This window comes from Diplotaxodon limnothrissa, linkage group LG23, assembly GCF_057381915.1.
Source record: "Diplotaxodon limnothrissa isolate DT_005_m linkage group LG23, D_limnothrissa_male_GT1.1, whole genome shotgun sequence".
Classification (NCBI taxonomy): Eukaryota; Metazoa; Chordata; class Actinopteri; order Cichliformes; family Cichlidae; genus Diplotaxodon; species Diplotaxodon limnothrissa.
The window spans coordinates 12,173,406-12,200,402 of NC_140617.1; the positions used below are offsets into that span (position 1 = coordinate 12,173,406).

At 41.7% G+C, this 26,997-nt stretch overlaps 3 protein-coding genes and 1 non-coding gene across 6 annotated transcripts in view; all 4 read right to left on the reverse strand.

Moving 5' to 3' along the window:
* unc13a (unc-13 homolog A (C. elegans)) overlaps positions 1–8,299 on the reverse strand; it is a 43,236-nt gene extending 34,937 nt beyond the window's left edge. For both annotated transcript variants that reach the window (XM_085347089.1, XM_085347090.1), the window contains exons 1-5: positions 8,278–8,299; positions 2,385–2,414; positions 2,193–2,292; positions 654–771; positions 298–421 (exon numbers count right to left, since the gene is read on the reverse strand). In XM_085347089.1, the coding sequence (XP_085203215.1) occupies positions 298–421; positions 654–771; positions 2,193–2,292; positions 2,385–2,414; positions 8,278–8,299 (394 nt within the window). The remainder of the gene's footprint in view (positions 1–297; positions 422–653; positions 772–2,192; positions 2,293–2,384; positions 2,415–8,277) is intronic.
* Positions 8,300–11,448: 3,149 nt separating this feature from the next.
* Positions 11,449–16,237, reverse strand: hmg20b (high mobility group 20B). 2 transcript variants are annotated; one of them, XM_085348024.1, is made up of 9 exons: positions 16,194–16,237; positions 15,701–15,856; positions 14,769–14,969; positions 14,518–14,638; positions 14,383–14,435; positions 14,230–14,296; positions 13,879–14,094; positions 13,537–13,669; positions 11,449–11,914 (listed from the first exon to the last, which is right to left on the reverse strand). In XM_085348024.1, the coding sequence occupies exons 2-9, from the start codon at positions 15,779–15,781 to the stop codon at positions 11,902–11,904; spliced, it is 885 nt and encodes a 294-aa protein (XP_085204150.1). In that variant the 5' UTR covers positions 15,782–15,856; positions 16,194–16,237; the 3' UTR covers positions 11,449–11,901. The 2 variants fall into 2 exon arrangements, with proteins under 2 accessions (XP_085204150.1, XP_085204151.1); XM_085348025.1 differs by lacking the exon at positions 11,449–11,914 and having other exon boundaries at positions 13,533–13,669.
* A 2,522-nt stretch (positions 16,238–18,759) lies between these two features.
* Positions 18,760–26,269, reverse strand: LOC146607646 (elongation factor 2b-like). Its single transcript, XM_085347101.1, has 13 exons — positions 26,190–26,269; positions 24,807–25,021; positions 24,399–24,580; positions 23,806–24,017; positions 23,530–23,708; positions 23,143–23,248; positions 22,623–22,875; positions 22,284–22,479; positions 21,825–22,191; positions 21,346–21,699; positions 21,056–21,238; positions 20,370–20,502; positions 18,760–19,143 (listed from the first exon to the last, which is right to left on the reverse strand). Exons 1-13 carry the CDS (start codon positions 26,190–26,192, stop codon positions 18,950–18,952), a joined length of 2,577 nt encoding a protein of 858 aa, XP_085203227.1. The 5' UTR covers positions 26,193–26,269; the 3' UTR covers positions 18,760–18,949.
* Positions 22,945–23,012, reverse strand: LOC146607647 (small nucleolar RNA SNORD37). The gene has a single exon (XR_014905225.1). It is a non-coding gene; the product is annotated as a small nucleolar RNA SNORD37 (small nucleolar RNA).
* Positions 26,270–26,997: the final 728 nt, after the last annotated feature.

Consider the following 26,997-nt stretch of genomic DNA (forward strand, 5'->3'; position numbering starts at 1 on the left):
CTACGCTGTAAGATTTTGTGCTGATACTGTTTTGCCAAAGTTTAAAGTGAATTTTCTCAAGTTATATCAAAGAGTAGGGCTGGCATTAGAGCGCTAGTTGTATTAGTAGTAGAAGTAGTAATAAAACTGTATCAGGCAACTACTAGAAAAAGTACTAATAGGAATCATGAGACAGTCTTTAGAGTTCTAAAGTAGCAGCAGTACTAATACTAGTAACATTTAAAAAAAAAAAGGAATTCAAATTAATACAAAATAAATTAAGCGTTATTATTGACACAACACTGATAAATGTCAAACCTAGTGGCAGCTCAAAGCGTGTGTCGAGCAGCAGCCTATGAAAGGTCGGGTCTTTGGTTCCACAGATCTCGTTCTCAGCCATGATCGCATTGGAGTCGAGGGTCAGCCACTGACCTGGTCCCTCCTGGAAAAGACAGAAGAACAAACATGACTGCAGCAACACTTACTGTGTGATCAATACGTATTTTGGCATCTCTGCCCTGGATCTAATTTGCTGTCTTCGTACAAATGACCAGTGCCATCAATCTTCTCATCTACGGCTTAATATGTGAGTTTGAGTATGCTAAATTCAGAAATGCTAGTAAGCATTGCCAATAAAACCAAAGGTCTGAGTCAGAAAGATGAATGTGGTGAACCTCATTGGACTGCCGTATGCTGCGCAGGGGGATCCATAAGGTGCCCACCATGGTGTCCCAGATCAGCCCCTTGTTCCACACCTCCACTGTGAGGCCCAGATCAAGGCGGTTTATTTCACTGCTCAGTAGAGATGGCGGAATAAGAAAAGGACAAGCAAACAGAAAAATGAGGAGGAATAAAAAAAAGAAGTTAAATACAGAATACTGTCATGAGCTGAGTGGAGGCTTGAGCTGTTTACACAAGACTTTTAGCAAAAATACAGTTTATTCCTCGAGGAGCTGAATTTAATCTGGTGATGGATATGCACCATGATTCAATCTGCTCAGGGAAATGAGTCATTCAGCATGAAGATGGAAAAGCACAGGTGACAGTCAGCCAGGCTCCCGACAACATATAAGTGACTGCACAGACAGAAACTATCTATATTTATGTGTGATAAACAACAGTGAACTCAAAAGCTCATATACAGCTAACATTTGTAATGCAGCACGGTGGCACGGTGGTTAGCACTGTTGCCGCACAGCAAGAAGGTCCTGAGTTCAATTCCACCATCAGGCCGGGGTCTTTCTGTGTGGAGTTTGCATGTTCTCCCCGTGTTTGCGTGGGTTCTCTCCGGGTACTCCGGCTTCCTCCCACCGTCCAAAGACATGCAGCTTGTGGGGATAGGTTAATTGATTAATCCAAATTGTCACTAGGTGTGAATGTGCGAGTGAATATGAGTGTGAATGGTTGTCTGTCCCTGTGTGTTGGCCCTGCGACAGACTGGCGACCTGTCCAGGGTGTACCCCGCCTTTCGCCCTATGACAGCTGGGATAGGCTCCAGCGCCCCCCGCGACCCTGAAAAGGATAAGCGGAAGCGAATGGATGGATGGATTTGTAATGCAACTACGTATCTGGCTTGCAGGTTATCAGCTCACTATGCATCTCCCGTTACTGAACAGTGATGCTCCTAAGGTTTAAATGAGTGGAAGGGAGGCAGAATGGCAGCAAAAAACAGAAACAAAAAAAAACTGCGACACAAATGTTACAGCTGACTCCCACAGCACCCTGATAACATCAATTTCACTCCTCACGTGGGTGAAACTGGACATCACACAGGTTAAAGACAGCTTCATATTAGATGTCTGAATTCTCACATGCACGTGCACCAGGTAATGTCTAGGACAGTTCAGGGCTGCAGAGAAAACGGGTTTAGTTTCACTAATTAAGAATATGTTCACATTATAAATGTCTTATGGAAATAAAACAATAGAGCTGATAGTTTAATAAGGTAATGCAGCTTTGACTCTTAAAAGGTTGTCTCAATTCCAACCGGCAGTTAAAAACATCAACGCCACAATACTGTCCTCGTTTCATGCATTCTTCTCTTTTCTTAAAGCTGAAACTCGTTTTATGACAATCTTGGTTGGAGACTTGGCTGTGCTATATTGGTAGCTGCTAAAGTAACCACATGCCGGAGAGGTGTGGAAAGTTTGCCTTATTCCAACTTCATTCCCTGGATTTTTTTTTTTTTCATTGTCAGGACGAGAAGCACTCACAACATGAAGTCCTGCTCCCAACATGGCTGACTGCCACGGACAGCGATGGTTGTGCTCTTAACATTCTGCACCTTCAGGGTCACGTATGTGTTGAATTTCTCTGCGAAAATGAACAGATTCAAACATCGGTCTCGATGACCCCAGTGTTTTACAATCAACAGCTTCATGCAGTACATCCGTGACACAACTCACCTTGTGGTCCATCAAGCTTGCCTTTTTTCACTGTGAACAAATTGAGAAAAGAAAAAGGAAATTAGCCTGTCAGGGTTTTTTTTGTGTGTATTTTTTAAGAGATCATATTCCATCATCGGATCTCAAAGGCTTCATCCTGTGCTTGCAGTGCGAGCCTCTGCCTGTAGCTCATGTGCATCAAAGTATGGTTGCTTGGTGACTGACAGTAGTCTGGCATTTTACAGAGAAAGTGTGAGGTCTACAACTAAACTTTGCTCTTTGAGCAGATGCCAGGCTCTCAATATGAAAGACTACATCCGTTCAGCAGGAGACGTCAGGGTCTCTGAGTGACTTGTTGGATGGACAGATGGCCTGAACGATACCCGTGTGTTTTCCATCATGCCTGTCAACACAGGCTGATGGATAAAACACTGAACAGTTCTGCGGTTTATTGTACACAACAGACGAATCTCTGCTGAGGTGCCACAGCCATTTTCTCCACGCAGGGTCTACTGGAGGTACCCAAATGACTTTTAAAACCACAGTGACGTCAAAAACTTATTCATTATTCATTTAGTCTTGCACCCTGCCGATTCCCATCATCCCCATGTTCAAGAGTGAAGTATTAATATTCAGCGGACTGGTATTTAATCCCTGATGATTGCTTCATTTCACTGACGTTAGGTTTAAAGAAAAAAATACAGGCTACTTAAAATCTATCTAATGGAAATTCAGCAACATGCACGCATGAACGGATGTAAAGAAGAATTTCTTTATATTGCACAGCCTACAGCCCGACTCACTAATATAGAGGAGGAAAGTAAATAGAAAAAAAAGGCAAAAAATACAGTTTCAAATATGATGATGACAAAGAAAGACACTGAGTCATTTACTTAGTCAGTGACAGAGAGCAGGCGCGATAATCATTGTGGAAAAATTGGCTTCTAAAAATAGCATCACCCCAGGAAACCCCTGGGATCACTCTTATCACTTAAATATTATTCAGATTCAAGAAACCAGTGCCAGAGTAGGAAGTGTCGTGAAGCATGTGTGTTCTTAGCCAACATCAAAGTAAAGTCTCCTTCCTGATATTTTAGCTGCTGACAAGGCAGTCGTGCCAAAGGGGTGAGGAAGGTTCACTGCACTGAACATGCATTCGACAAAGACGAGCTCAAATGGGTACTTTGCTTTTAAGTAGGCAGTAATTGACAGATGCACCTTCGGCTGCACCCTTGCCAGCACTCTCTCTCTCTCTCTCTCTCACATATACAGTCCTCTCCTCACCAGCCATCGGTCCTCTCTCCCTCTCTCTCAGTCAATCACTCGCCCCTACAAGCTTCCCCTGCCATGTGGTGAGTGTGCACGTGTGTTCCCTTTCTATCTCTTTCTCTTGTGCTCCATTAATCTCTCTGTGGAGCCGGATGCAGGCAGAGTGAGCTGCATCCCCAACACTAAAAATAACCACTTCAGTGTGACAGGGGTGGGGGGGTGCTGGAAAGTGGAGAGGTGTGTGTGTGTGTGTGTGTGTGTAAGAGCTGGGGGAAGAGGGGTGGGGTGGTGGAGGGGTTACTTGCTCACAGGCATGAGACTAAACCAACACTGCTGTAGCTAGTTACTGCTGCGGTGTGGGTGAAAAATAAAGAGAGTTACATATTTTGTGCAAAACCTCCACAGAAAATGTTGAGTCGGTGCCACGGTGATTACAGGATTTCATTTTCTCTTTCTTCACTCGGGGAAATTGGACAAATACTTTTACTCGTGCCCTGGTTCAGAGGAGCTAAAGGGGCTTTTTATTTCTTTTTATTTCATCAGAGCCATTATACTGAGACCAGCAACAGCAATATCAACCTGTAGTACTGAAGAGGGAGCGCACAGAAGGAAATTACAAATATTATAATTAAAAAAGAAAAGAACACTGATTGAATGGTCATTCATTAAAAAAAACAAACAGCTTGCAAGTCTAAAATAATTGGTGATTAAAGCTCATCCCTGTTTTCTAAATAATATTCAGTCACAGTGACCTCAGTGCAACTAGAAGTTGATGGTCTATTAATAATGTTAACTAGTAAATAAGGTCTAAGTAGTCACTAATGTCTACCACAGGCTTTCAAGGTGGCTATAATTGAACCAGTACTTAAAAGCTTTTACTTGAGCCAGACGTCTTAGCCTTTAGACCTACAAAAGAGTGGCTGTAAAACAGCGGGGCGATCATGTGCAGTATAATAGGATAACTGAAGAGTTTCAATCAGTTTGCAGAATTGATCTTAGCACTGAAGAAGCACTGGTGACGGTTACGAATGACCTTCTTAGGGCCGATGGCTGATAGTGGACTAATTTTTGTGTTTCTGCTGTTAGCCCTCATTTGATACAGTTGAGTGTAAGATTTTAAGAAATGTATATGTAAATGGGGAGTCTTGGAGTTCCACAGGGTTCTGTGCTGGGACCAATTCTATTTACATTATACCTGCCTCCCTTAAGCAATGCTAACAGAAAACACAGAATACATATTCATTGCTATGCAGATGATCTTCAGCTTTATTTATCTATGAAGCCAGATGACATTAAACTACATAAAGGGGTGGTTGCTCTGCAATTTTCTTCTCCCAAACCCAAAAAACTGAGGCTGCTACATTTGGTCCTGATAGCCTTAGAAACCAGAAACCAGTATCTGTCAGTATCTGGTCAGACACAATGTTTTAGGCGAAGGTATTAGTAAGTAACAATGTGATCATCAAAAATGCTGCAGTGAGACTGATGAGTGAGGGAGAGAGTGAGAGAGGGCTTATTTCTATTTTCTTTTAGAATTGAATTTAGCAGTTTTTATAGTATCTTGAAGACTTCATAGCACAATATTATCCTTTTAGAGTGATTCACTCTCAGACTGCAGAACTTGTGGTTCCTAAAGTTTCTAAAAGTAGAATGGGAGGCTGAACCTTCAGCTTTTTTCTGTCTTCTGTGGAACCAGCTCCCAGTTTGGATTCAGCAGAGACACCCTCTCTGCTTTAAAGGTTAGAATAAAACCTTGCCTTAATGTTTAAGCTGGATCAGGTGAATTAACCAACCTGTAGTTATGCTGTTATAAGTTTAGACAGCTGCAGCACTTCATGTGATACACCGAGCACTTCTTCTCCACTGACCTCTCTTTTACTCCCCGCGCGTTTATATATGCCTGCAGCATGTCATTAAATTTGTGTCTTCTCTCCTTTAGCCCATGGTTTTTCACCTGTCTCCCTCTGCTCTCTTTTTCTTTTCTCTTCCTCCTCACACCCCCCCCCCCCCCACCCCCCACCCAGTCATGCTTTTGTCTTCCCACCGCTGCAAAGTGCTAGCGCATAGGTTGTTTGATTGCTGGGGTTTTCTCCAGAATACTATAGGGTCTTTATCTTACAGTAAACCTTACAGTATAATACCTGCAACAAGAATTAGAGTGCCATTATGCTAAATGCGTTGAGAGAGCACAACTGCCAGTCAGCCGTTTAAAGATTATATATAGCATATACAGGAAAGAGTATCTACAGCCTAAGCATTGTTATCAACAGAATGTGAATGCTTCATTGTAACTGTTGCACATACTTCAATTAATAAAAAATTTGCCCTTTGCTGTCATCTTTTTTTGCTATGATTGCTCCTGATCTTTATTTACAGTACAGTAACATAGCAGTGTTTTCGAGACATTAAAAGACAAATGTAGTCAAGGTTTGTATGGTGCTAAATTATACAATAATGCTAATGAGCGCATGTGCCATGGCTCACTCATTTATAAAGCTATAATGCCTGAATTTGCATCTTGCTACATAGCGTGACAGTAAGGATGGCTGCCATCTACTTACTCAGCTTTTGTAGCACAATCCATCATTTCACAGACCAGATCTAACATCATGAGACACACACACACATCTCAGCAGGCAAACTGTGTGACTGCTGCAGTCCAGCATGACAGCCCATACTGTTCATCCCATAATTCCCTATTCTTCTCCCATCCACCATGAAAGGAAGAACATAGTATCAATATTAACCTAGCTGCAGGCCTATTACAGTGTGTTTAGAAGCTAATGAGAAAATGCCAGCAGAGACCTAAAATACCAATGGGGTTGCTATGCCAACAAAGCTTCAGGACATAAAGGGACCACCAACGAGCCTGAATCTCAATCCTGACATCTGTGCAATCAGCTCCAGCACTGGTGTCAGCAGCAAAGCAGCCTCTTTGCAAACACTAAGAGCCTGTTCTAACCTCTTGTTAAATCTCAGGAAGACGCTCGAGGAATTCCCGTTTTTCATCTTTTCTTCACCAAGCCTTAAAACACAAAACTTATCAAGCCTTTCAGAATTGGAAATGCACCAAAACTCTGGAGAGATTCTCTGCATAGCACATATTTGATCCTAAGCATTAGAAGTATTAAATAGTTATAAAAAAATATTTGTAATAACAGGAAAACTCATATCAATTCAGCGAGAAGTAAAAGGAGCAGCAGTATCCAGGAAGTGGCTCACGACAGGCAGAGATGTGCACAGTTTCAGCATGCATTCAAATAGATAGATATTAGATTACATAAACTTGTGGTTCTCCCACAGCTGTAGCTGCAATTATAATGCCATCTCTAAAGAAGCCAGTTCTTTGGATATGTTGTAAAGACATTGTTGTAAAAAACATGAGAAAGTTTTTGTTGTTGGGAGGGAGAGCAGAAAACTTTTAAAAACTCTTAGGAAAAATGTCATTTTAAGCACAAATCTCCTCACACAAGACAAACTTTGAGTTCCTTATGTAGGGGGAAAAGGAAGTGCTCACCCCCAAATTCACTCTCCAAATTTTAGCACAAGCAGACTTGGAAAACTGGAAAGCTACGTGGGTAAATTTGTATTTACGAACAAGGGATTCACATTTCATCAGTTAAAAAATAAATAATGTATTAATAAATGAAGATCTGAAGTCCTTTCCTCATACAAAATGCCTGAAATGAAGCCCCAAACCAGCCACATGTGACTTCCTGTAAATGCTGCAAAGGTTTTACAGCAAAAGCGTGACAGCTGAGGTTTTATCGACACCTCACTGACAGCCTTTACAGCTAGACACCAGATTTCTATTTTTACAAACATCATAGACAATATTTAATAACCCTTTGGGTCTTTAAATAACAGGAAACAATTGGAAAATCTCGCAATGTTTAAGGATGGATTGGGAGAAATGGAAATTTTATAGCATTGCAATGAGTCACGTGGTTAGGGGAAATGTAATGTAAAGAAACCCAGCAGCCTAAAGGAACACGCCTTTTTGCAGAGCTTATGTGTGGAAACTGAGAGAGGGATCCATTCGACATATTTAATCAAAATGCTATCACCTTTTATAAAATAAAGAATAAAACACTCCTCACAGGGACGAGCAGAGTGGATATCATCTTGCTTTACTATGTCTGACAGTAGCTGCCAGAAGCATACGCCTACTACATAAATCGATCCGGTTGTAGCAATGCCAGCTTTTGTAAAAAATAAATAAATAAATAAATAAATAAATAAATAAATAAAAGAAAGAAAGGAAAGAAAGAAAGAAAGAAAGAAAGAAAGAAAGAAAAAAGAAAGAAAAAGAAAATCAAAGGAAAAAAAGAGGCTGGACCGTTAGCATGGACAGCAAGAGGAGTGCAAGATTTCTGTATATATTTTAGCGAAAAAATTCAAACTAACATGCAGGTGATGGGAAATATTGCCTCATAGATTGCTATTTGCATCGAATGATCATTTAACAGCCCCAGATTTTTTCCGTAATGTTATCTGCAGGAGGTGGCTATTGTAAAAGTATCACCAGCAACCCTCCAAAAGCTGTAAAGATACTACTGGAGCTATGGAAACTGCTCACATCAGCAGGTCAAGGAAACGGACAGCAAGTCAAGCCAGCGCACAGACTGTTAGTTTTTCCTCTTACCTCCAACACACAGCAATGACATCTCTTATTTGCGCCTTTAGTACAGGATCCAGCTTCCTAACTGGCAGAGCTAATCTTTGCAGTATACAGTCCGGGGATGAATGGCTGGGCGGGAGATGGAGAAGCTTGCCGTCGCCAGCGAGCAGGACCAGAGCCCGACGGGATTCGCTACAGCTGATCAAAATGAAAGTTTTCACAGTTGCAGGGTGAACGCCAGCTCCGCCGTCCTGTCGCTCTGGTTTGAATGAGCTGACTGCTTATATCTGAGACTCTTTCACCCCTTCGCTCTCAGCTCTCCGGTCCCCAACACACAGCCATCTTGTTCAGCTTCAGCACCACCGCTGCGTGGACAGCTCCTGGCAGTGACGTAAGAGCGCGTGGTGGTGGTGTGTAAAGGTGGGGGAGGGGGAGTGAAATCCCCGATTATTAACTTCTAACTTTACACTTTGGACATTTTTGGAAAAATACAGTAATGTGCAGACTACTCGAGTCTCCCTTCATTTCTTTATATTGGGCTTGGGGGGGAGGGAAGTCAATATTTGGATGTTGGCTGCTTTTGGTTCCCACACTACTTCAATAATGCTGAGGCTCTGGGGGGGAATCCATGACTGATAGTGTTCCACTGTGGATTTTAATCTAGGCGTGGATTAAAATTGCACTGGGAGTGTGTTTGGGATCCCTGTCATGCTGAAAAATGAAGCCAATCACATGTTTTCCAGATGGTATTGCATGGTGAATCAAACTATGACAATTTGGATTCATCACTCCATCACACCTGTTGGCACAAATTTATTTTCAGTCCAGTTCTTGTATATTGTGGCGCACCTCAGCCTTCCCTCCCTGTTTCCTTTCCTTAAGAATGACTTCTTCCTTCCACTGAGACCGTTTCAGATGAGGCTTCAATGAACAGTAGCTGGATCGGCTAAAGGTCCAGATGCACATCTCAGATCTTGTGTCAGGTTTTTGCTGGAAGTTTTCTTAAGGACTTTTAGATTCTGTTGATCCGATGTAGATTTAAACCTGGCACTTTTTCCATGTATATACTACAACGATTTTTAAGGAGACACTGCACATCATGCTGAGATGTGCCAAGTTTTTGGCTAATAGGAGTTTGTGAATCACCTAGTTGATGAAAAAACACTTTTAAAAATATTTTTCATAGATTCAGCTGAAGAAATGAAGACTTGTTGCGTTTGCAGCAGGCAGACGGACTAAGAAAGACAAGGACTGGACTGAGAGTGAGTGAAAAAGCAGCCAATGCCCCAAAACTTTAAAACTTTCCCTCCAGAAAGGCTGGCGTTGCATTGCTCAAAGCACTTTTAAAAATGTCAAAAACATTTGTTGCCTATGAAGCAAAACATAAAGAAATGAAGGGTGACTCAAAACATTCCCAAATATATTGGTTTATATTAATTAGCATCACCTATACTATTACTAATGGCAAATAGTGAAGAAAAGGTGTAAACAGTAACACATTCATCTGACCAGATTTTTCATAAAGTTGAATTTCTTTGACAAAGTCAAGGCTCACAGCAGAAAATGGAAATCGGTGCCCTTTCCACAATCGCCTGCATTATACAATCAGCTGCAGATGCTTATAGGTTTTCTAAAACCTTCCCCTTTATGTGCACACAAATGGATTCAGTAATCCTTTGATTTGTCTGGGCACATGAAAAGCCTTGCATTGTTAAAGTCGGCTTGTAGAAGAATGTAAACACAGGTTGGCTTTGGCCTTCCTGTATTTAGGTATCATTACTGTGCTCTCCCTTTCTGGTAATGGGACTCCCCTGCTGCCGACCGGTCTGCCGTCTCTGCACTCTGGTTAAAAATCAAATCCACGTCACTTTCAAAGACCTCTCTGAGTGCTGTTCTTTTCCAGAGTACAGCCTTCCTACAAATTACGTGGTTATAACTCCATTCTCAGAAACTCCCTGCAGATTTCAAATCAAATAAAACTTTTATGGACTGCCAAATGTCTTGCTACACAGCCCGAGAGCATACAATCACTTGTTCAAACCAGCACAGACGGATTGTGTATTTCTGGACTGGAAGCAGAAGAGACTTTGTTGTGCTGGTGAGCTTAACATAGAAAAGATAAATATGCTTTATACTTCCAGCTCCACAGTAAATATACCCATCCTCATCTTTTTTTTAAATCCATGTTCAATTTTGTGATTTGTACAGATGAATGTATCTAAGAGTTCACAATCGAAGCAGCGTTTTTATGAATTACTCAAATGAAAAATTGACAGATATGTGACACACACACTCACCCCTTTGTCATGACATCTATGACGTTAGTAAATATTGATCGTTTCAGGAAGAACTGGGCATTTCAGTGTCAGATGAAATGCGGGAGGAAGGCCTGGTCTTCCTAACATCACAAATTTAACGTTCAGCCAAAGTGTAGTTAGGCAGCATTTGGCCACGATGACAGCACAGGTGTCTCTCCTGTCCATCAAAACTGTCTCCAGTGCCTCCGTGTTTCTTTACTGTTCCTATCTTAAGATGGGAACAGTAAAGAAAATTCATCAAATACTTCAAGATGGGCTGGGAGATGGTTTTTACGGTGCTTGATTTTCCCCGTTCCTCTACCATTAATAGTTTGAGATTTAAAAATTTCAGAGGTGCAAAAAAAAAAAACATCCAGTTTAAGAAGGTAGTTATTAGGTAAGTTGATTTAGTGTGCCCGACTGGAAGCACATCAGCTGTTTGTGACCAACTTAAAAATCTAAATACCAGAAATGATGACGTTTTTAAACCTTGGCATGACACTCGCAAAATATGAAGCACGCCTCAGTGAAGCTAGTCCAGGATTCAGCTGCTGTTGCTGTAACCGTGTGTGGGCCCACATCTCCCTCTGCTGGGACGGAGCTTCCCCTGCATCATTACAGTTCCTCGTTTTACAGTCAGTGAATGTAACAAAACCACGTCTAATTAGTTACCTGCTGTGGGGTCTACCTCTGCAGGTGTGACGTGCTGTTTTGTTATTTGTTTTAAACACGAGGCTGTGCACTTTAAACAATTATGTCAGCAATAAATGTGCATAAATTCTCCATTTTCAGAATGGTTTAATGAACATCTGGAAAAATACAAATATTCAGTTTTCTGACAACATGGCAAACAAACTGTCCATTTCAGAACCTGACATTATCAATAGAAATTCCACCATGCATACTCACCCCTTTCCAGTTTTTAAAAATAACTACTTATGCATCCCTCCGCCAAACACACGCCACAAATCATTTACAGTAAACTGATCATTCGGCTTGCTGTACATGCCATGTACCTGTAGACGACTACACGATAAGGGAAAGGTGACTCCCAAAAGACTTAATTAAGGCAGCAGAAAGTAAAATGACATTTTATTTGATGACATTTATGAATTGTAAAGCCCCCTCAACCCCGCCGCACAGACTTACATTCACAAAATGTATGTGTGGGAATACACACGTCCACACATATTCATAAACTATAGGCATGCAGACATGGATTATGTGTGTTGTTCTGAAGTACCTGTTCCTATCTACATGCTCTGCTGATTGGCAATGATTTGACCTAAAAGCACCAAGCCTCTCGCGTGTCCGTGATCCAAGACTGGGTGTGTCTCTGTCTGCAGCCTCCTCATAACTTCTCACTGGCAAGGAATGAAAACATGTTGTTAGAGACAAGATATAAAGCAAAACAATAAAATGGAGACCCTGGACACGTGCAATTTTTGCACCAATATTACAGTGTGTTGCATTTGTTAACAAATAGTAATGCACATATAAAGCGTGCTTCATTTTGAAGGAAAATAATATAGTAATCAGTAAATGTGGAGCCCTACACAGTAGTTCTGGAGGCATTTCAAACACAACCACCTCTGAAGGTAAAAGTTATATTTATAATGTAGACAAATATGTTTAATAACAGCGCATGAGTGTCTAAGTAATGGTTTGAAATTTTAATAACTGGTTTGTTCACTTTCTTGATGAGAAAACTGACACCATTCATGCCTGTGCAGTAAATGCAGCCTTTAAAGAAGCATCCATGCAAGAAGCGACTATAGAAGCGGCAATTTAGTGAAGCAGGGAAAGTCAACTTCACTTCAAGAGATAAAGGGTGTGACCCGAAATGAATAAACTAAAGGTAAACATACGACAGGCAACCAGAGCCTAAAATGTTTGCTAACAACTAACAAAGTGTAAAAGCGAATGCTACAGTTACACCAGGAAAACAGTGGTTGGAGACAGCCGAATGACTACAATTAGTGCAACCGTGTCCAATGAACTTGTAATCTTGTTGGTTCGAAGTCAGGGATCAGGTCTGCATCACTTGCAATCAGTTTTTCCCCTCAAAGCAACTTTGGAGCACCTAGAAAAGTTGCTTTGAAGATGGCAACAGACTGCAAACGTTTGCAGACACGGTCAGGGATAAAACTTTTGAGACCGGGTTAGCAATTCGATCCGATCTGTGATAATAATACACTACTAAATCAAAAATCGCGAATCTGTTGCTGTTGCAGACTGGCTGAGTAGCACCGACTCAGATGATTTGAAGACAGGTTGCCTCCCACCAGGTGACCTGTTCTGCCACCTCGAGATCGAAAGTGGTCACCCAGATGTTTTATGGTGGGGAATGCTCAACATCTGGGTCAACAGTTGGTCAAATGTGAAAAAGTTCAACGCAATCACCAGGCAACCACCAGCTTTTCCTAGTTGCAAAGGAGGCTGTCTTATGTTTGCTCTTCTATAACTGAGCAATAAGGCTGACCAAGTAACAAACAACATTTTGTTTGTTTATATGTATAAAACCCAAAGCAGCTAACCAGCTTTTGGACGTAGCTTCATATTTTTGACACGAACACCTGTGTCGCCACAGGAGGGAGTGTGAGAAAAAGCTCTGGTGGGACATCTGTGACAAAAACAGGATGTGATAAGCCAAAGTGTTGAGCTGTTGTCAAATGTGTTTGGCAGCATTAAACACTAAACGCTGCATCTGAGCTGACATTAACAAAGACCAGACCACTAACTGGGAAAAAAAACTGATGGTGTTTACACCCAGTCTGAGTCCATCACATTGCATTTCAAGTGTAAAGACTTATTCAAACTCAGGTATAACCTTTTGCTTTCGCAGAGAGCCAGTGTTTGGCAAGCAAATCGATATATCTCTTGGAAGACGACACAGAGTATCCGTTCGCTCCATTACAGCTCCCAGTATTCTATTTTAAATTATCCACCCTATCAGTCTGAGTACTGTATATAATAATTAGATTACCTGTCCAGGTGAGATAGGACCTCACAAAGCTGGGTAAGCAGGGCACGGTGTTTATGAGGGTTGCCCTCGAGCACTCCGCTGAGACGACTCAGGTATGAATCCAGATTTCCAAGAGATGCTGTCTCCCCAGTACCTGTTCAGGATAAATACAGAACTGACTGCAAATGTTTAATTTTGATCATTTCAGACGAGACTCTAATATGTATAAACTAAACCTTGCTGTTGCTATAGCCACATGTTTAAAAGTCAGGAAAAAAGAGAGATTCAATAACAGCAGCATTATCTAATGTTTTGCCCTCCTACTGCATTTCCCTTCATGAGTCTGACCCAAGCAATGCTGACCTGGCAAGGGCACCGATGAGAGACTGTTGACCAGTGTGTGCTTAATGGCCATCAAGTGTTGCTGGAGAGCCTGGGTACGTTTCTCATCTTGCCCCAATTCAGCCTCCAGGCGCTCTTTAGCATTGTACATGTCCTTAATGTGCCGCTGCAGCACTGCATTCTGCTCCTCAAACTCAATGTTGGCCTTACGGAGGCGTCGCAACTCTGCCTCTCGAGCTGAACGCAGAGAATAAAAATAAAAAGAGTTTGACGGGCTTGGAAGTTTAATCGAGAATGTCCGATTACCTAACAGAGCAACGGCACAGTTCTGTCTTAACACTACTAGTCAGGCGCTGTCAGTTCCTCTGTTACCTTTGTTCTGATCGAGGAACTCTTCGGTGAAAATAGGAATGTCAAATCTGTTTGAGAGGTCAGAAGCCTAAAACAGAAAGAGTCAGCAAATGGACAACTGACGGGAAAGTGACACCGAAGAAAACAGTAATAACTGATTAGAGCGTCACCTACCTTTGTTAAGGAGGATCCTGAACTAGTGCCGATAACTGCAGATGGTGTGTCTTCTAAAAAAAATTGTATGTGCATTACATACAGCTCACATAAGACAGAGCAACTCTAAAGCAGTAAGCAGAGGGTAGTTGTTACCTTTTTTGATCCTCTTGTCTTGTATTTTAGCACTGGTGATCTGATAGGCCTCAGTCTGCTGATATTCCTTCAGTTCCTGGGCATACTGCATCTTCTCTCGTTCCGCTTCATCCAGATAACGCTATTGGTATACGAAATATGTTCAAATACAACAACACCCTGTGCAAAACATCACTAAATATCCAGCTGATGACGTTATTTTGTGTTATATTGAACAATCTGCATGTGCATGGGACACTTTTAAAAGCTACCTGTTTGTCCATCGGAGCTAATCGTGTCCACTCTGCTCCGAGTCTCTTGGTGATTTCTGGGAAAGGTAAATCAGGGTATCTGGCCCGCATATGTTCTCGCCGTTCATTCAGAAAGCGCACATATCCTGTAACAGGTGCCTTGGGACCATTTGGCAGCACCTTCTTCCTTTTCTTTCCCTTCGGCCAGCCTCTTTTCTTGGGCTGCAGATGGATGAAACAACAGTCTCAGAAAGGCAAGGACAGTCTAATCTAACTCCTCCTGATGCAGCTAGTGACTGCCTTAATAATCAGCTAAGATCCACTGGCTCTAAAAAAAAAGAACATGGCAGCAGGGCTCAGGATTGCAAATATAGATCTGAACAAACCACGAGGCTTCTGGAACTATGCCATTTGGACCGATGAGACCCAGGCAGAGATGTTTGTCCATAAAACACAACAACACATTTGGTGCATATCAGCACAAACACCTCAAAACATCTGTAAAGCATGGCAGAAGAAGGGTAATGATTTGGGTTTGTTTTGCAGTCAATGAGTCAACCATTGACTCCTCTGTATATTAAACTGGGTCATGCAAAAGGTCAATGATCCCAAGCACAGCAGCAAACCTTCAACAGAATGGCTGAAAAAAAAAAAGCATGGTGCTGCAATGGCCCAGTTAAAGCCCACATCTAAAGAGCATGCAAAAACAGTGATGGAAGAGACACAGAAAAGCACTCCATCAAGACCCTGCTGGCAGACTAATGAGTCACAGTGTGTCCTTAGTTTCAGGACCCTCCATGGAGTCCAAAAACTTTTTTTTAAAAACCTGAGTGTACCTGCTGAAGCAAAGTATTTAACCAAATATGAACACCCTTATTTTCCCAATTAAAAGATTTAAATGAAATTGACTGCATCAAATCCAGTCCACTTTAGTCAGCTGCAGCGGTGCTCACCTCTTCTGGGGGTTGATCCGCTGTCTGTGAAGCTTTGGGCTGATGTGATGCATCACTCTGCTCTTGTTTGATCCCTCCCATGATCTGTGTCCGTGCAGCTGACTCTCAGAATAAAAACGTGTTTATCCGTTAGAGAGTAATTCCGTGGGGAGAAATCTGTGCAGAATTAGAAGGTTTAAGTAGTGTACAAAATATATTTACTAGCATCGATTATAATTAGCTATTTCCCCACAATAACGCCGATTTTCAAGCTAACCTGACTGCTAGCAGTTCAGTGTGGCTAACGTTAACTAGTCGCAGCTCTCACACACGCACATACACAAACAACGGGCATTTCTCTACACAATAAAAGATAATCCACACCGCCACACCGCCCACCCTTCTGGTGGTAAAAATTAAAATCAGACACTCCTAAAAGTAGAAGTGTTTCTTCACCACGGAAAATTATAGATTTTTACAAATATATTTCTACTTTTTGGATTTTATTACTCACCCGATAATGAATCCCTCAGCCAAACAGGAAGAACAGCCTGCCTGTCTCCTGATTGGTCGATAGGGAGACTCGTGATTGGTTGGCTGGTCGAAGACCCCCTCTCACCCCCCCCCCCCCCCCCCCCCGTTTCCACCCAGAACCAGTATGCGCCGCACTCAGATCAGATGGAATAAATACAAAGGCAGGGTTTTAAACATGTTATGAATTTTTAAAGAGCTGTAAGGGCAGGACGAAAATAGAAGTAGTGACGTAAGACGCTTTGTCGTCGTGTAGATATGGTTGGAGTTGTGTAAGTTACGTACTTTTTTTTTTTACAAAACAGCTTAACACAAGCAGTGTTTATCTTTATTTTCTACTCTACAGATCTCCTACATGATTCCTTCTCTATTGCTGTAAGGCTGACAGTAAAAATGTTTTCCACTGTGGCTCTTAGTTCAGGGTCGCCTAAACCGAAGCATTCACCACTATGTGACACATATCAGTGAAACATGCGCACAACGTGGCCATAGGACCTTTTCGTACTTTTTTATTTTAAGTCTTCACCGGAAGTTCGTTTGCTATTCGCTTGGGCTTCTTGTCAGCTGTTGGTCGTGCTTTCCACGTCTGCTGTAAAATCCATTACGTACTTTGGTGTCCTCTGGTGGTCATATTATGTAACTGCTGGTGTGTGCACATACAGGAAAGGTGGTTTTCAACCTCTGTTATAAAATCCTGCTTGAAGCAAGTCTGGCAACTCGACAGCCATCTTGACAAGCCTCCGGGGACCTGTTTAGGCAGTTATTTTAAAGTTTTACGTTTTTTAAGCATTCTCGTGGATACCACTGCTTGAAAACTACTTACAGAAAATACGCTGCAGCATCTGATGAAGAAAACCTAACTCGAACTTTGATGCTTTAAAGATCTTTTTTTTTGCTTGGCATCTTTGCTGTTGTGCAATTCTCTCCCAAATCTCTTTTCTAAAAAATTTCTCTCGCTTGTTGAAATATTAAGTTTACTTCTTAATAGAAATAATACTTTGGCATATAATCATAACAACCTGCCCCATATCCCTTAAGAAAAAGCAGGGAAATGTACTCGAATTGGATTAATCAACGTGAAAAGCACTCTTTCTACTTTTTGTGGTGTTGGTCAAGGAAATAGGTCAGATTTTTTATTTATTAAAATGCTGTGAAGCCGTGCATGTGAAGTGCAGGACCCTCTTCAGTCATTCGTGATTTATCTTTGTTGAGGATCATCACTAATTCAAAGATGATGTGGGACACAAATTTATTTAATAGCAACTATGTTCCAAGCAGAACTCGCAAACGGTCACCAGCTGGCATTAGAGGAGTGCTTACGTCAGATATTCCTTACTTCGGTTCAAAACATATCAAACTACTTTTTTGACAGTTTATAAAAAACATAACAGATTTTTAACATTGTTTTTCCTTTCTCTCTTTTTTACTCACTGACTGAACAGAGATTCAATGGAAGATTACTAAAACTGTGTACCATTAAATTCACCAAAATCAGTCAATGATGCAATTTTTGTTTTTTTTTACACTTGTGCTCTTTAAATATCAAACATCCTGACACTTAACTGGCAAAGCTCCTTCTTGTGCATCCGTATTAGATTTTATTTTAATTTCTAAAGTCTTAACCAGGAGATTTGCAGCCAAATAAGGCTTTAGGTCAGTCAGCCTGCGGTATTTGAATGACAGACCCATTCATACTTTTCTAATACTCCTTCAAAAACACAAGTCACAGGACTTAGAAAACAGATAATGTCCAGTGTTGCATCAAGCCTCACAGAGTAGTTTAAGGCAGGAAGTCTTACTAACAACAAGTTTTCGTTGTGACAACTAAGCCCCGCCCCACCGAACGCTCTGGGTGTGGCTGTTATGCAGCGCTGGAAATGCAGGAAAGCCACTTTGCTCATGCTGCAACAGATGAATACATCCATGTGACATCTGAGTTGGAGAACTCATGTCCACCAGACAATAAGCAGAGCAGGCAAATCTCTGTACAAAACCATATCGGTTATATACTATTAACTGTATGCCAATAAATATGTGTATTTTCCCCATAGGCTTGAAGAGACATTAACTAGATTTCAAAGTTCTAAACTGCAGTACAATAAAATCAAACAGTTAACAAAATGCTCATGGATGTACACACCCACCCACCAGTCTTTTTAATCTTCAGAGTATAAACTGCCATCACTTTATCCTATTAGACATGTGGAGTGCTGCACATTAAAGAATGTTGTCTCTGGCCAATAAGTTTGTTTCAGCTCCCCAGTTTGATTTTTAGATGGTAGTCAAAAGTAAATATTTGTGCCAAATGAAATTGCTTTGAGGCACTGAGTAATCACATTTATGGGAATGGGATGGACCAACAACCAGAACACTGTCTTTAGCCACAGGTGTTGCTGGCAGCAGGGGTATATAGAAAAGAAAGAAGTACAGGCCAGGCTAAAAGCAAATAAAGAATAATCATTCCAAATTCAACATTTTCACCAGATTTACGAGTGGGCAAAACAAAAAAGAAAACTACCCACACAATCATCCCCAATAAAGAAAGCAGCTTGATACATAAAAGTTTTTATTTTCTTTTATTTATCGTTTACAATTTTTGTAGTCATTTCTTAATTATTGTCAATCCTTTTGGCAAACATTAGTGCTCACTTTGTTCTGTACAGTCCGGTCCCACAACGTAGACTTAAATGTGTTGGGCATGGAGGAATGAGACAAGTGCCAAGAGGGGTGTCCAAGCTTTTACAATTTGTCCAGGTAGTTGTCCAAGGCTGGGACACCTTCTTTGAGACCTTTACGTTTACGTGTCTCAAGGACAACTACACCAGGCTTGGATGTGGCATCCAGTGGGTTTCCAGGGAGGATCTGCCAATGGTCAAACACGCACTGTGGGAAGGCCTGGCCACCAGTGTTGGAACGCAGGTCAGCTGTGAAACCTGGTGACAGAAAGTATTATTTAATACCTCGTATACTCAGAGTATCACATGACTTGAAAAACACATTTTTCCCCCCTGTTGGTCACATCTAAATATTAGGGGTGCAACGATACACAAAATTCACGGTCCGGTTCGATACTTTGATGTCACGGTTCAATATTTTTTCGATACAAAAAAAAAAAAGAAAAAGAAAAAAAAGTTCATGCTTTTTTAATTTGTCATTTATTAAAATTATAAATATATATTTTAAATCTCTGATCGAGAAATCACTCATCTTTGGAAAAGAGAGTTTATTACAGAGAAATGTCTCTTTCCAAAATAAAAGCTATACTATACGCTTCCTCTGGGCTATATTCTCAGCAGCATATTAAACATATCAGGTCCCCATAAGGAGAATCATGTGCTAACGGCTGTCTAAATTACTCTGGTAAAGTTTGTAGCATGCATGCTTGTTGTTTTTGTCTGCTTCCACTTGTCTTTGCACTAGGATGATGTCGGCGTAAATGTGCTGTCATATTCGTTGTGTTCCCACTAGTGCTGTCAGCGTTAATCTAGTTGAAATGATGTTAACGCCACAACACGGCAAGTCTCTGTTAACGAGCTACCGCAGATCGCCCCGTGTGTGGGGCTGGACGGCGTCAACACATTAAGGAGCTAACTGCGCTAACGCACTAGTTCCCACCAATGTAATTGAACATTGGCACATCCAACATACTGTTTTACTTTTGTCCATGACGCGCTTACCTTCAGGGTCATACGTCACATGAAAACCAAAATAGTTCCAAACGCCAGATCTGAATGAGGGTGGGGGAGGTTCAATTTGCCATGTTGCAAGGAGAGCTTAACTTCTGTCTCGCTAGCTTGCCCTGCGCTCAGTGAATCTGCGTTCGACTATTCCGCCTAGGCTGCACTGTCGAGCGCAGATCCACTGAGCGCTCAACACAGACAGCATTGTCAGAAGGAAAGTTGATAAAATAAATTAAAAATTTTGTGTTGTTCGATACATATGCGTACCGAACCGAAAGTACTGTATCGAACGGTTCAATATCGATACGAGTATTGTTGCACCCCTACTAAATATAACACAGCTTCATATTCATTTTAAAATACAGAAAACAAGCAAACTTTCACCTGTTGGTAATTTTTGAACTTGGGATTGAAACCTGAACATAAATTAAGCTTAGATGATGATGCCGTTTGACTCTTCAGAACAAAAGAGGACTTACCAAATGACTCGTTGACAGGCAGGTAGGCCTTGATGACATACATAGGTGTTCCCATGACCCTGGACTCCTCGAACACATGACCACGCCTCCTGGTCAGCACACCGTAAATCCCACCCATTGCACCTTCAGGGCACTGTGGAGCAAACAGATGGTGAGTGGTACCGACTTCAGTTTGTTTAATGCTATTAAAGTGAGCTGTGATAAAAAGACTAAAATCAGCATTACTAAACTCTGTAGTGCATTGAAAGGTGTGGTAAACTCGTTCAACAAGATTTAGAATTAAAGAGATTTACAAGGTTTAGCTGGCAGCAACCGTCAGCCCTGCAACTCAACCATTTAAACTGTATTATTAGAGACTCTGCTTTAGTCAACGTTGGGTACTTATTAAGCAATGAAATACTTCATCTCAGCTAATTTGATTCACTGAACCAGAATACCGAACTTTTTTTTTAAACCTTCTGGCTCCCTTTTAAACGTAGCAGTCTATCAAAGTGTTAACTGCACCAACACCGAAATCCAAGTATTCCGTACTTCACTTTTAATGACTTTAATAACTGTAGTATTTTTTTATTTTTCTGTCCCGTACAATCCACCTATTGACACAAGCTTTGGATATAACTTTCCCTGTGCCATTTTCCACGAGCTACGAATTGGAAACTAAAACATCACAGGGGAAAAACACTGACCTGGATCTCGACAAGGTAGACGGGCTCCATAATTCTGGGCTCAGCTGTGAGCTCACAAGCATACAGAGCTCTGCGGGCTGTGGGGATAATCTGGCCACCACCACGGTGAATAGCATCTGTATGCAGGGTCACATCATGGATGTCGAAGCGAATGGCACGCATGTTCTCTTCACAGAGGACACCCTGAAAACATTCAAACACCACTTTTAAACAAATATCCATGAATCACTGGATAGAACGTTTTTAAAATGCTTATATTACACTCACGAGTATACTCTCAAGGCTCTTACCTCCTTGGCGGCCCACTGGAAACCAGCGACAACACTGTCCTTGATCTCATTGAGGTACTGCACTCCCTTGGTAACATCCACCAGCAGGTTGGGGCCAGTTCCATCAGGACCGAAGCACCAGATTTTTCTGGCCTCGCCGACGTCCCATTCGTACTTGTCAGCAAGGTAACGGGCACGGCCCTTGAGCTCCTGACGAGAGGTAACGTCACCCTTCTCAATGTCTTCTGCCAGGCCTTCCTCGAAGGGACGGGCTTTCATGAACAGACGGTTGTGCTTGTTGGGTGACTTTGACAGACACATGATATCTGACTCTGCACTGACTGTCTCTCTGTAGGACACCACAGGATCAGATTTCTGGAAAAAAGTGTTAATGCACAAATGTTTAGAGGGACATATCAAAATAACGCCTAAATATCTCATCTGTCGTATAAACCTTAAGATTAAGTGCAGTGCTCTTTTACTTAAATTCAATATATTACCTTGATTGGAATGCAGGCATGATCCTCCTCCAGATCCTTCAGACAGATCTCCAGGTGCAGCTCTCCAGCTCCAGCAACAATGTGCTCTCCAGACTCCTCAATGATGCACTGCACCATAGGATCAGACTTGGACAGACGCTTCAAACCCTCCACCAGCTTAGGCAGGTCAGCGGGATTTTTGGCCTCCACAGCAACTCTGACAACGGGGCTGACGCTGAACTTCATCACTCTCATGTTGTGTGCCTGGTCGTAGGTGGTGATGGTGCCTGTCTTGACGAGGAATTGGTCCACTCCAACCAGACCCACAATGTTACCACAAGGCACATCTTCAATGGGCTCAACGTAACGGCCCATCATCAGAATGGTCCTGGTAGAGATCAGAGCAGGACAAATCAGTTCTGGCCTACCTACCTCACAAATTTATTGCCAATAATTAATTAAGATGCTGCTGAAACCAACCTCTGAATTGGCTTCAAGTAGAGGTCGTCCTTCTTGCCAGGGACGAAGTTTGGTCCCATGATGCGTACCTTCAGGCCAGTGGACACAGACCCAGAGAACACACGACCAAATGCATAGAAGCGACCCTTGTCACTGGTGGGGACCATCTTTGAGATGTACATCATCAGGGGAGCCTTGGAGTCGCAGTTCTTGATACCTAATGACCATTAACACGCAAAGCAATGTCAAGCTTAAAAATAATAATCCAACGACTAAAATTCTGGGTTATTTTAAGCAGGTGTTTCAAACAATGTCAACTGCTTGGTGCATGAGCAAATTTGAAATACATCAGCTGCATACCCATGGCAGCCTCGTCATCTCCAGGTCCTTCATAGAGGAGCTCACAACGGTACTTCTGGGCAGTGACAGGTGAAGGCAGGTGAATGGTGATCATTTGCAGAAGGGCTTCTCCAGCAGGCAGCCAGCGGCGCATGACAGCCTTCAGGAGAGGCTTGCCCTCCTTATCCTTGTCCTCATTATCCAACTTGATGTCCATCTTCTGGATCAGTTTGGCAGCTTCATCCTTTCTGAAGTTCATGATGGCATCAAACACCTAGAGGGAAACCATTTATATTAGTTCAGTGCAATTTATTATGAACATGCTAATAAAGCATCTGCGCCTGCTCAGGCTTAAGGTTGTCATCACTGATTAGTCAGGTCAAAGTGAAGAATGTTTGAGTCATCACATGCAGGCATACAAGGCAACTTTTATTCTGACTAAGGCAGACTAACAAGTACATAAGGTCGGACCGCCAGTGTTGCCATTTCTTCTTCCAGTTAACCCTTTTTAAATATTTAAACATTATCAAAGGTTTCATACCTTAAAGATGGGATCCAGAACAAGAGCACAGAAGGTGCGGGGGTACTTTTTGCCATCGGCTCCAATTGCAGACTTGACGAACTTTCCATTTGCTGTGTCATAGTACCTAGAAAAGAAAAAGTGTAATTAATCATTACAGATACACTAAAAACATTTATATAACAGAAGCCACTGTTAATTTACTTTATTAAATTAGAATGTATAAAAGCAAAAAAAAAAAACCCCACCCTGTGCAATTTCCCATCATAACCTTATGCTCAGAATCACACTTTAAACTCTGCACAATTCCCTCTGAAATGGTCTCTTTAAGAGAGCCCCCATGCACTCAATCTGACATCTCGACAGCCCTCAACACTACAGCTGAGGTTCTATGTATTAGAAACGCACCTATCACCCCACAGCTTCTTCATCATGTCTTCCACCTTCTTGCAGCGCTCAACGGGTGTCATCTGGGCGTTGCCCTTGGCAGCAAACTTGGCTGCATACATCTCAGCAAACTGCTTGAGGGTGAAAGCCCAGCCATGGAGGCCGGAGCCAAAGCCAACGGTGCCGAGGACTGGATCAACCTTGAAAGTGAGACAACAGTATATCAGCAACTGTGCTGAGTACTCAGACAAACGGACAAATCTTTGTTCCAATTAAAACGTTCAGACTGCTACGCACCATGATGTTACCCATAGGTCCATTTTCATCCTCGCCATAGGTGGAAATGATTACGTTGACAGTCTCAACAATACGCTGGAAGGTCTGGTAAAGGTCTTCAGGTTCAAGCTGCAGCTCCAGCAAGGCACGGTCCATCTTGTTCATCATCAGGACTGGCTTAATACGCTCGCCAATAGCCTGACGGAGCACAGTCTCAGTCTGCACACAGACGCCTAGTAGGGACACATAATACGACAACTAATTGAAGAGCATGTAAAGTTATAAATCTTATTCCAGATAAGCAAAAAAAGTATCAAGGACTGTGCTGGCACAAGTCTTCCTTTGGTGTGTGAGCATATTCTTAATGCATGGAAACAATTTACTCTCAGTTCTTTAGTCATGTTGACTGTAAACTTGTCCTGAAACCCAATGCCAATACTCATCTCTCCTAACCAATCTAAACACAAACACTAAAGCAGGTCACTATTAAATAGCTGGGCTACAGCTAAAAAAATATCTTGCAGTTCTACTACACCTAGTATCTTATTTTTTGTGGTCTTGGAACTGGCAGGTGAAAATGTTAAAAGCCCACAAATATTTGGTTTGGCTCTTACCAGACACGCAGTCCACCACAACCAGGGCTCCATCAGTGACACGGAGAGCAGCAGTCACTTCAGAGGAGAAGTCAACGTGCCCTGGGGAATCGATCAAGTTGATCAAGAAACCAGAGCCATCCTTGGACTGCTTAATGAAGGCGGTGTCATTTTCACTCAGCTCGTAGTACAGGGAGATAGCTCTGCAAGTTAAGACAAAACATTTAATTTTACCACAAATTCTGTGCTCAACATAGCCCAACATACCACATAATGACCAAATACTACGATACACTGTACAGGTATTAAGAAAATTGAGCTCTATATGAAACTGATATGAGATTCTTTAATCCCAGCACATTTGTTGTCTTAAATTTAAAAACCTCACATCAATTAAAATGCAAAAAAAAAAAAAAAAAAAATCCTTACGTTGACTTGATGGTAATGCAGCGCTCCTGCTCATCTTTGCGGGTGTCTGTGAAACGGGTCTCTCCAGCACGAGCTGAGGCAATGATGCCAGCCTTTGACACCAGGGAATCTGTCAAAGTTGACTTTCCATGGTCCACGTGCGCAATCACGGACATGTTACGGATGTTGGCCTTCTTGTCCATGATGGTACGGATCTGGTCTACGGTGAAGTTCACCTGAAGGGACAGAGTCAAGATTAGACCATTTAACACATGTCTGATTTTCTTGGCCCTAAGCTTTAAAATAAAAATAATTTAAGAAAGTGAGTTGAAAATACAATGTTGTGATTATTTTATTTTGATTCTCCTGTTAAGTGCAGATGAGGTTAAAGGCATCATTTGTGACACCAACTAATGTGGGACAAGATACTAAAGACGGAATAACGGTAAAAGTGCACCCCCTTTATGTCCGTTATTTTAAACAACAGGCTCTGTGGCTCACGCTTTGTGTAATTCTGCTTAGTATACATGGATCGTTCATTTGCTACATCTAACAATAACTGCGCCCTCAGCCCTGTAAAAATGTTGCTTACATAAGGTAAACTCAGCTGTGCTGCACTTCCACCCTGGGCGTTGGGTGTCCGCCATCATCAAAGATGACGTTACTGTTGTCTACGTTTGGCTTAAAAAAGTATCCAAGTCGTCTGCCCCGGGTTTTATCCAAATATCGATTTGAAACCATCATATTTAAAAAAGTATCACCTTACTTAAAAATACGTTGGCAAAAGGCTGTTAAAACACAAACACCCGGCATAACGTCGGCGTGAGCAGGCCACGTGTACAGACTTTGAATCCATGCTAAATGCTAACACTGACAGCGCCGACGTACCGGCAAATTATTCCTACAGATCAGAACGAGGTCAAGCTCACTTTTTAACCATTTGGCTTGACCCATTACGTTTTCAATTTTCAAAAGCCTACTCATATCTTGGTTCTGTGACATTTGTATGGCCATAAGTGACAATTTACTGGAACGACGGCTAACGATGCCGCAAAACGCAGTCGTTGTAAAGTTAGCTACATTAGCGGTTACAATTTATCATTTTAACCTTTAAAAGAGTCGGGAGAAACGTTAATCCTTCCACGGAGGCACTAACGTAGGCAAATAGATATGTATGATTTAGCAACATTTTCAAACTGCCTTTAGTCAGCCTTCGCGGGCCTTGCAGGCCACCGGCAGATAACAAAATGGTTGCCATTTTGATCAGAGCACAGACCACACACACTATTATGCAAGTAACAATACATCCTTACAATATTCACATACTCAACTTAATATTGACAGCGAGGAAAGCTTATGTGCCCAACAATTCATTACTCAGTTTAAAAAATAACATCAACTCACCATTTTGACAGATGGTTTTGGATTCTCTTGGTGGAGAAAAGAGACAAGGAATTTTACACTGCCCACCTCACGAGGGCATAGGCAGGGAAGAGGGCGCTGACGTCAGAAAATAGCGCTTTATACTGCTTGCGTCAGCCACATGCGTCATCACGTAATGGTGCATTCGATAAGTTGAAATCGGGCACTCGAACTTTCGTTCCATGCACAAAATAAAGGAAAACGTGGCTCAATTTCCAGCTGCTTCCGGGTGCTTTCATGCGATTTATATGTTATCACGATAGTTTACACTTGGCGACAAAGGAAACACAGGACTGTCCAGAGTAACCATGCTCTAAACACAAACAAAAACACATCCAGAGATTTCGTCTTGTAGTGTAGCTCGATAACGGTAAAATATTTGCCTCTTTCACTAACAAGGTCAGCAGGAAAATAAAGTGAGTACCAGTCATACAAATACTAAATTTAGATATGTTAACAGGTTAGGATATGTAAACAAATTAGGATAATCAACAATAAAAACAACACTGTTAAAAGTAAAAGTCCACAGGTCTCCAGTGTAGTCCTTACAATATGAAATACAACAGTGATAAAAATAAAGAAATAAAACATGAAGTTAGATTAAAGAAATAAAAAAAGGGCAGCTATTGTGCAAAACAGCATCCCAAATGGCACTGGTAAAGAGTATACACTAAAGACAGAGTTTTTAGAAATTATAGCTGAAGATAATCCTCTTAAAGGCAGAACAACATTTCCCAGAAAGGAGACAGTTAATACGATGTCCTGTCTTTATCATTTTAATATAGAACAT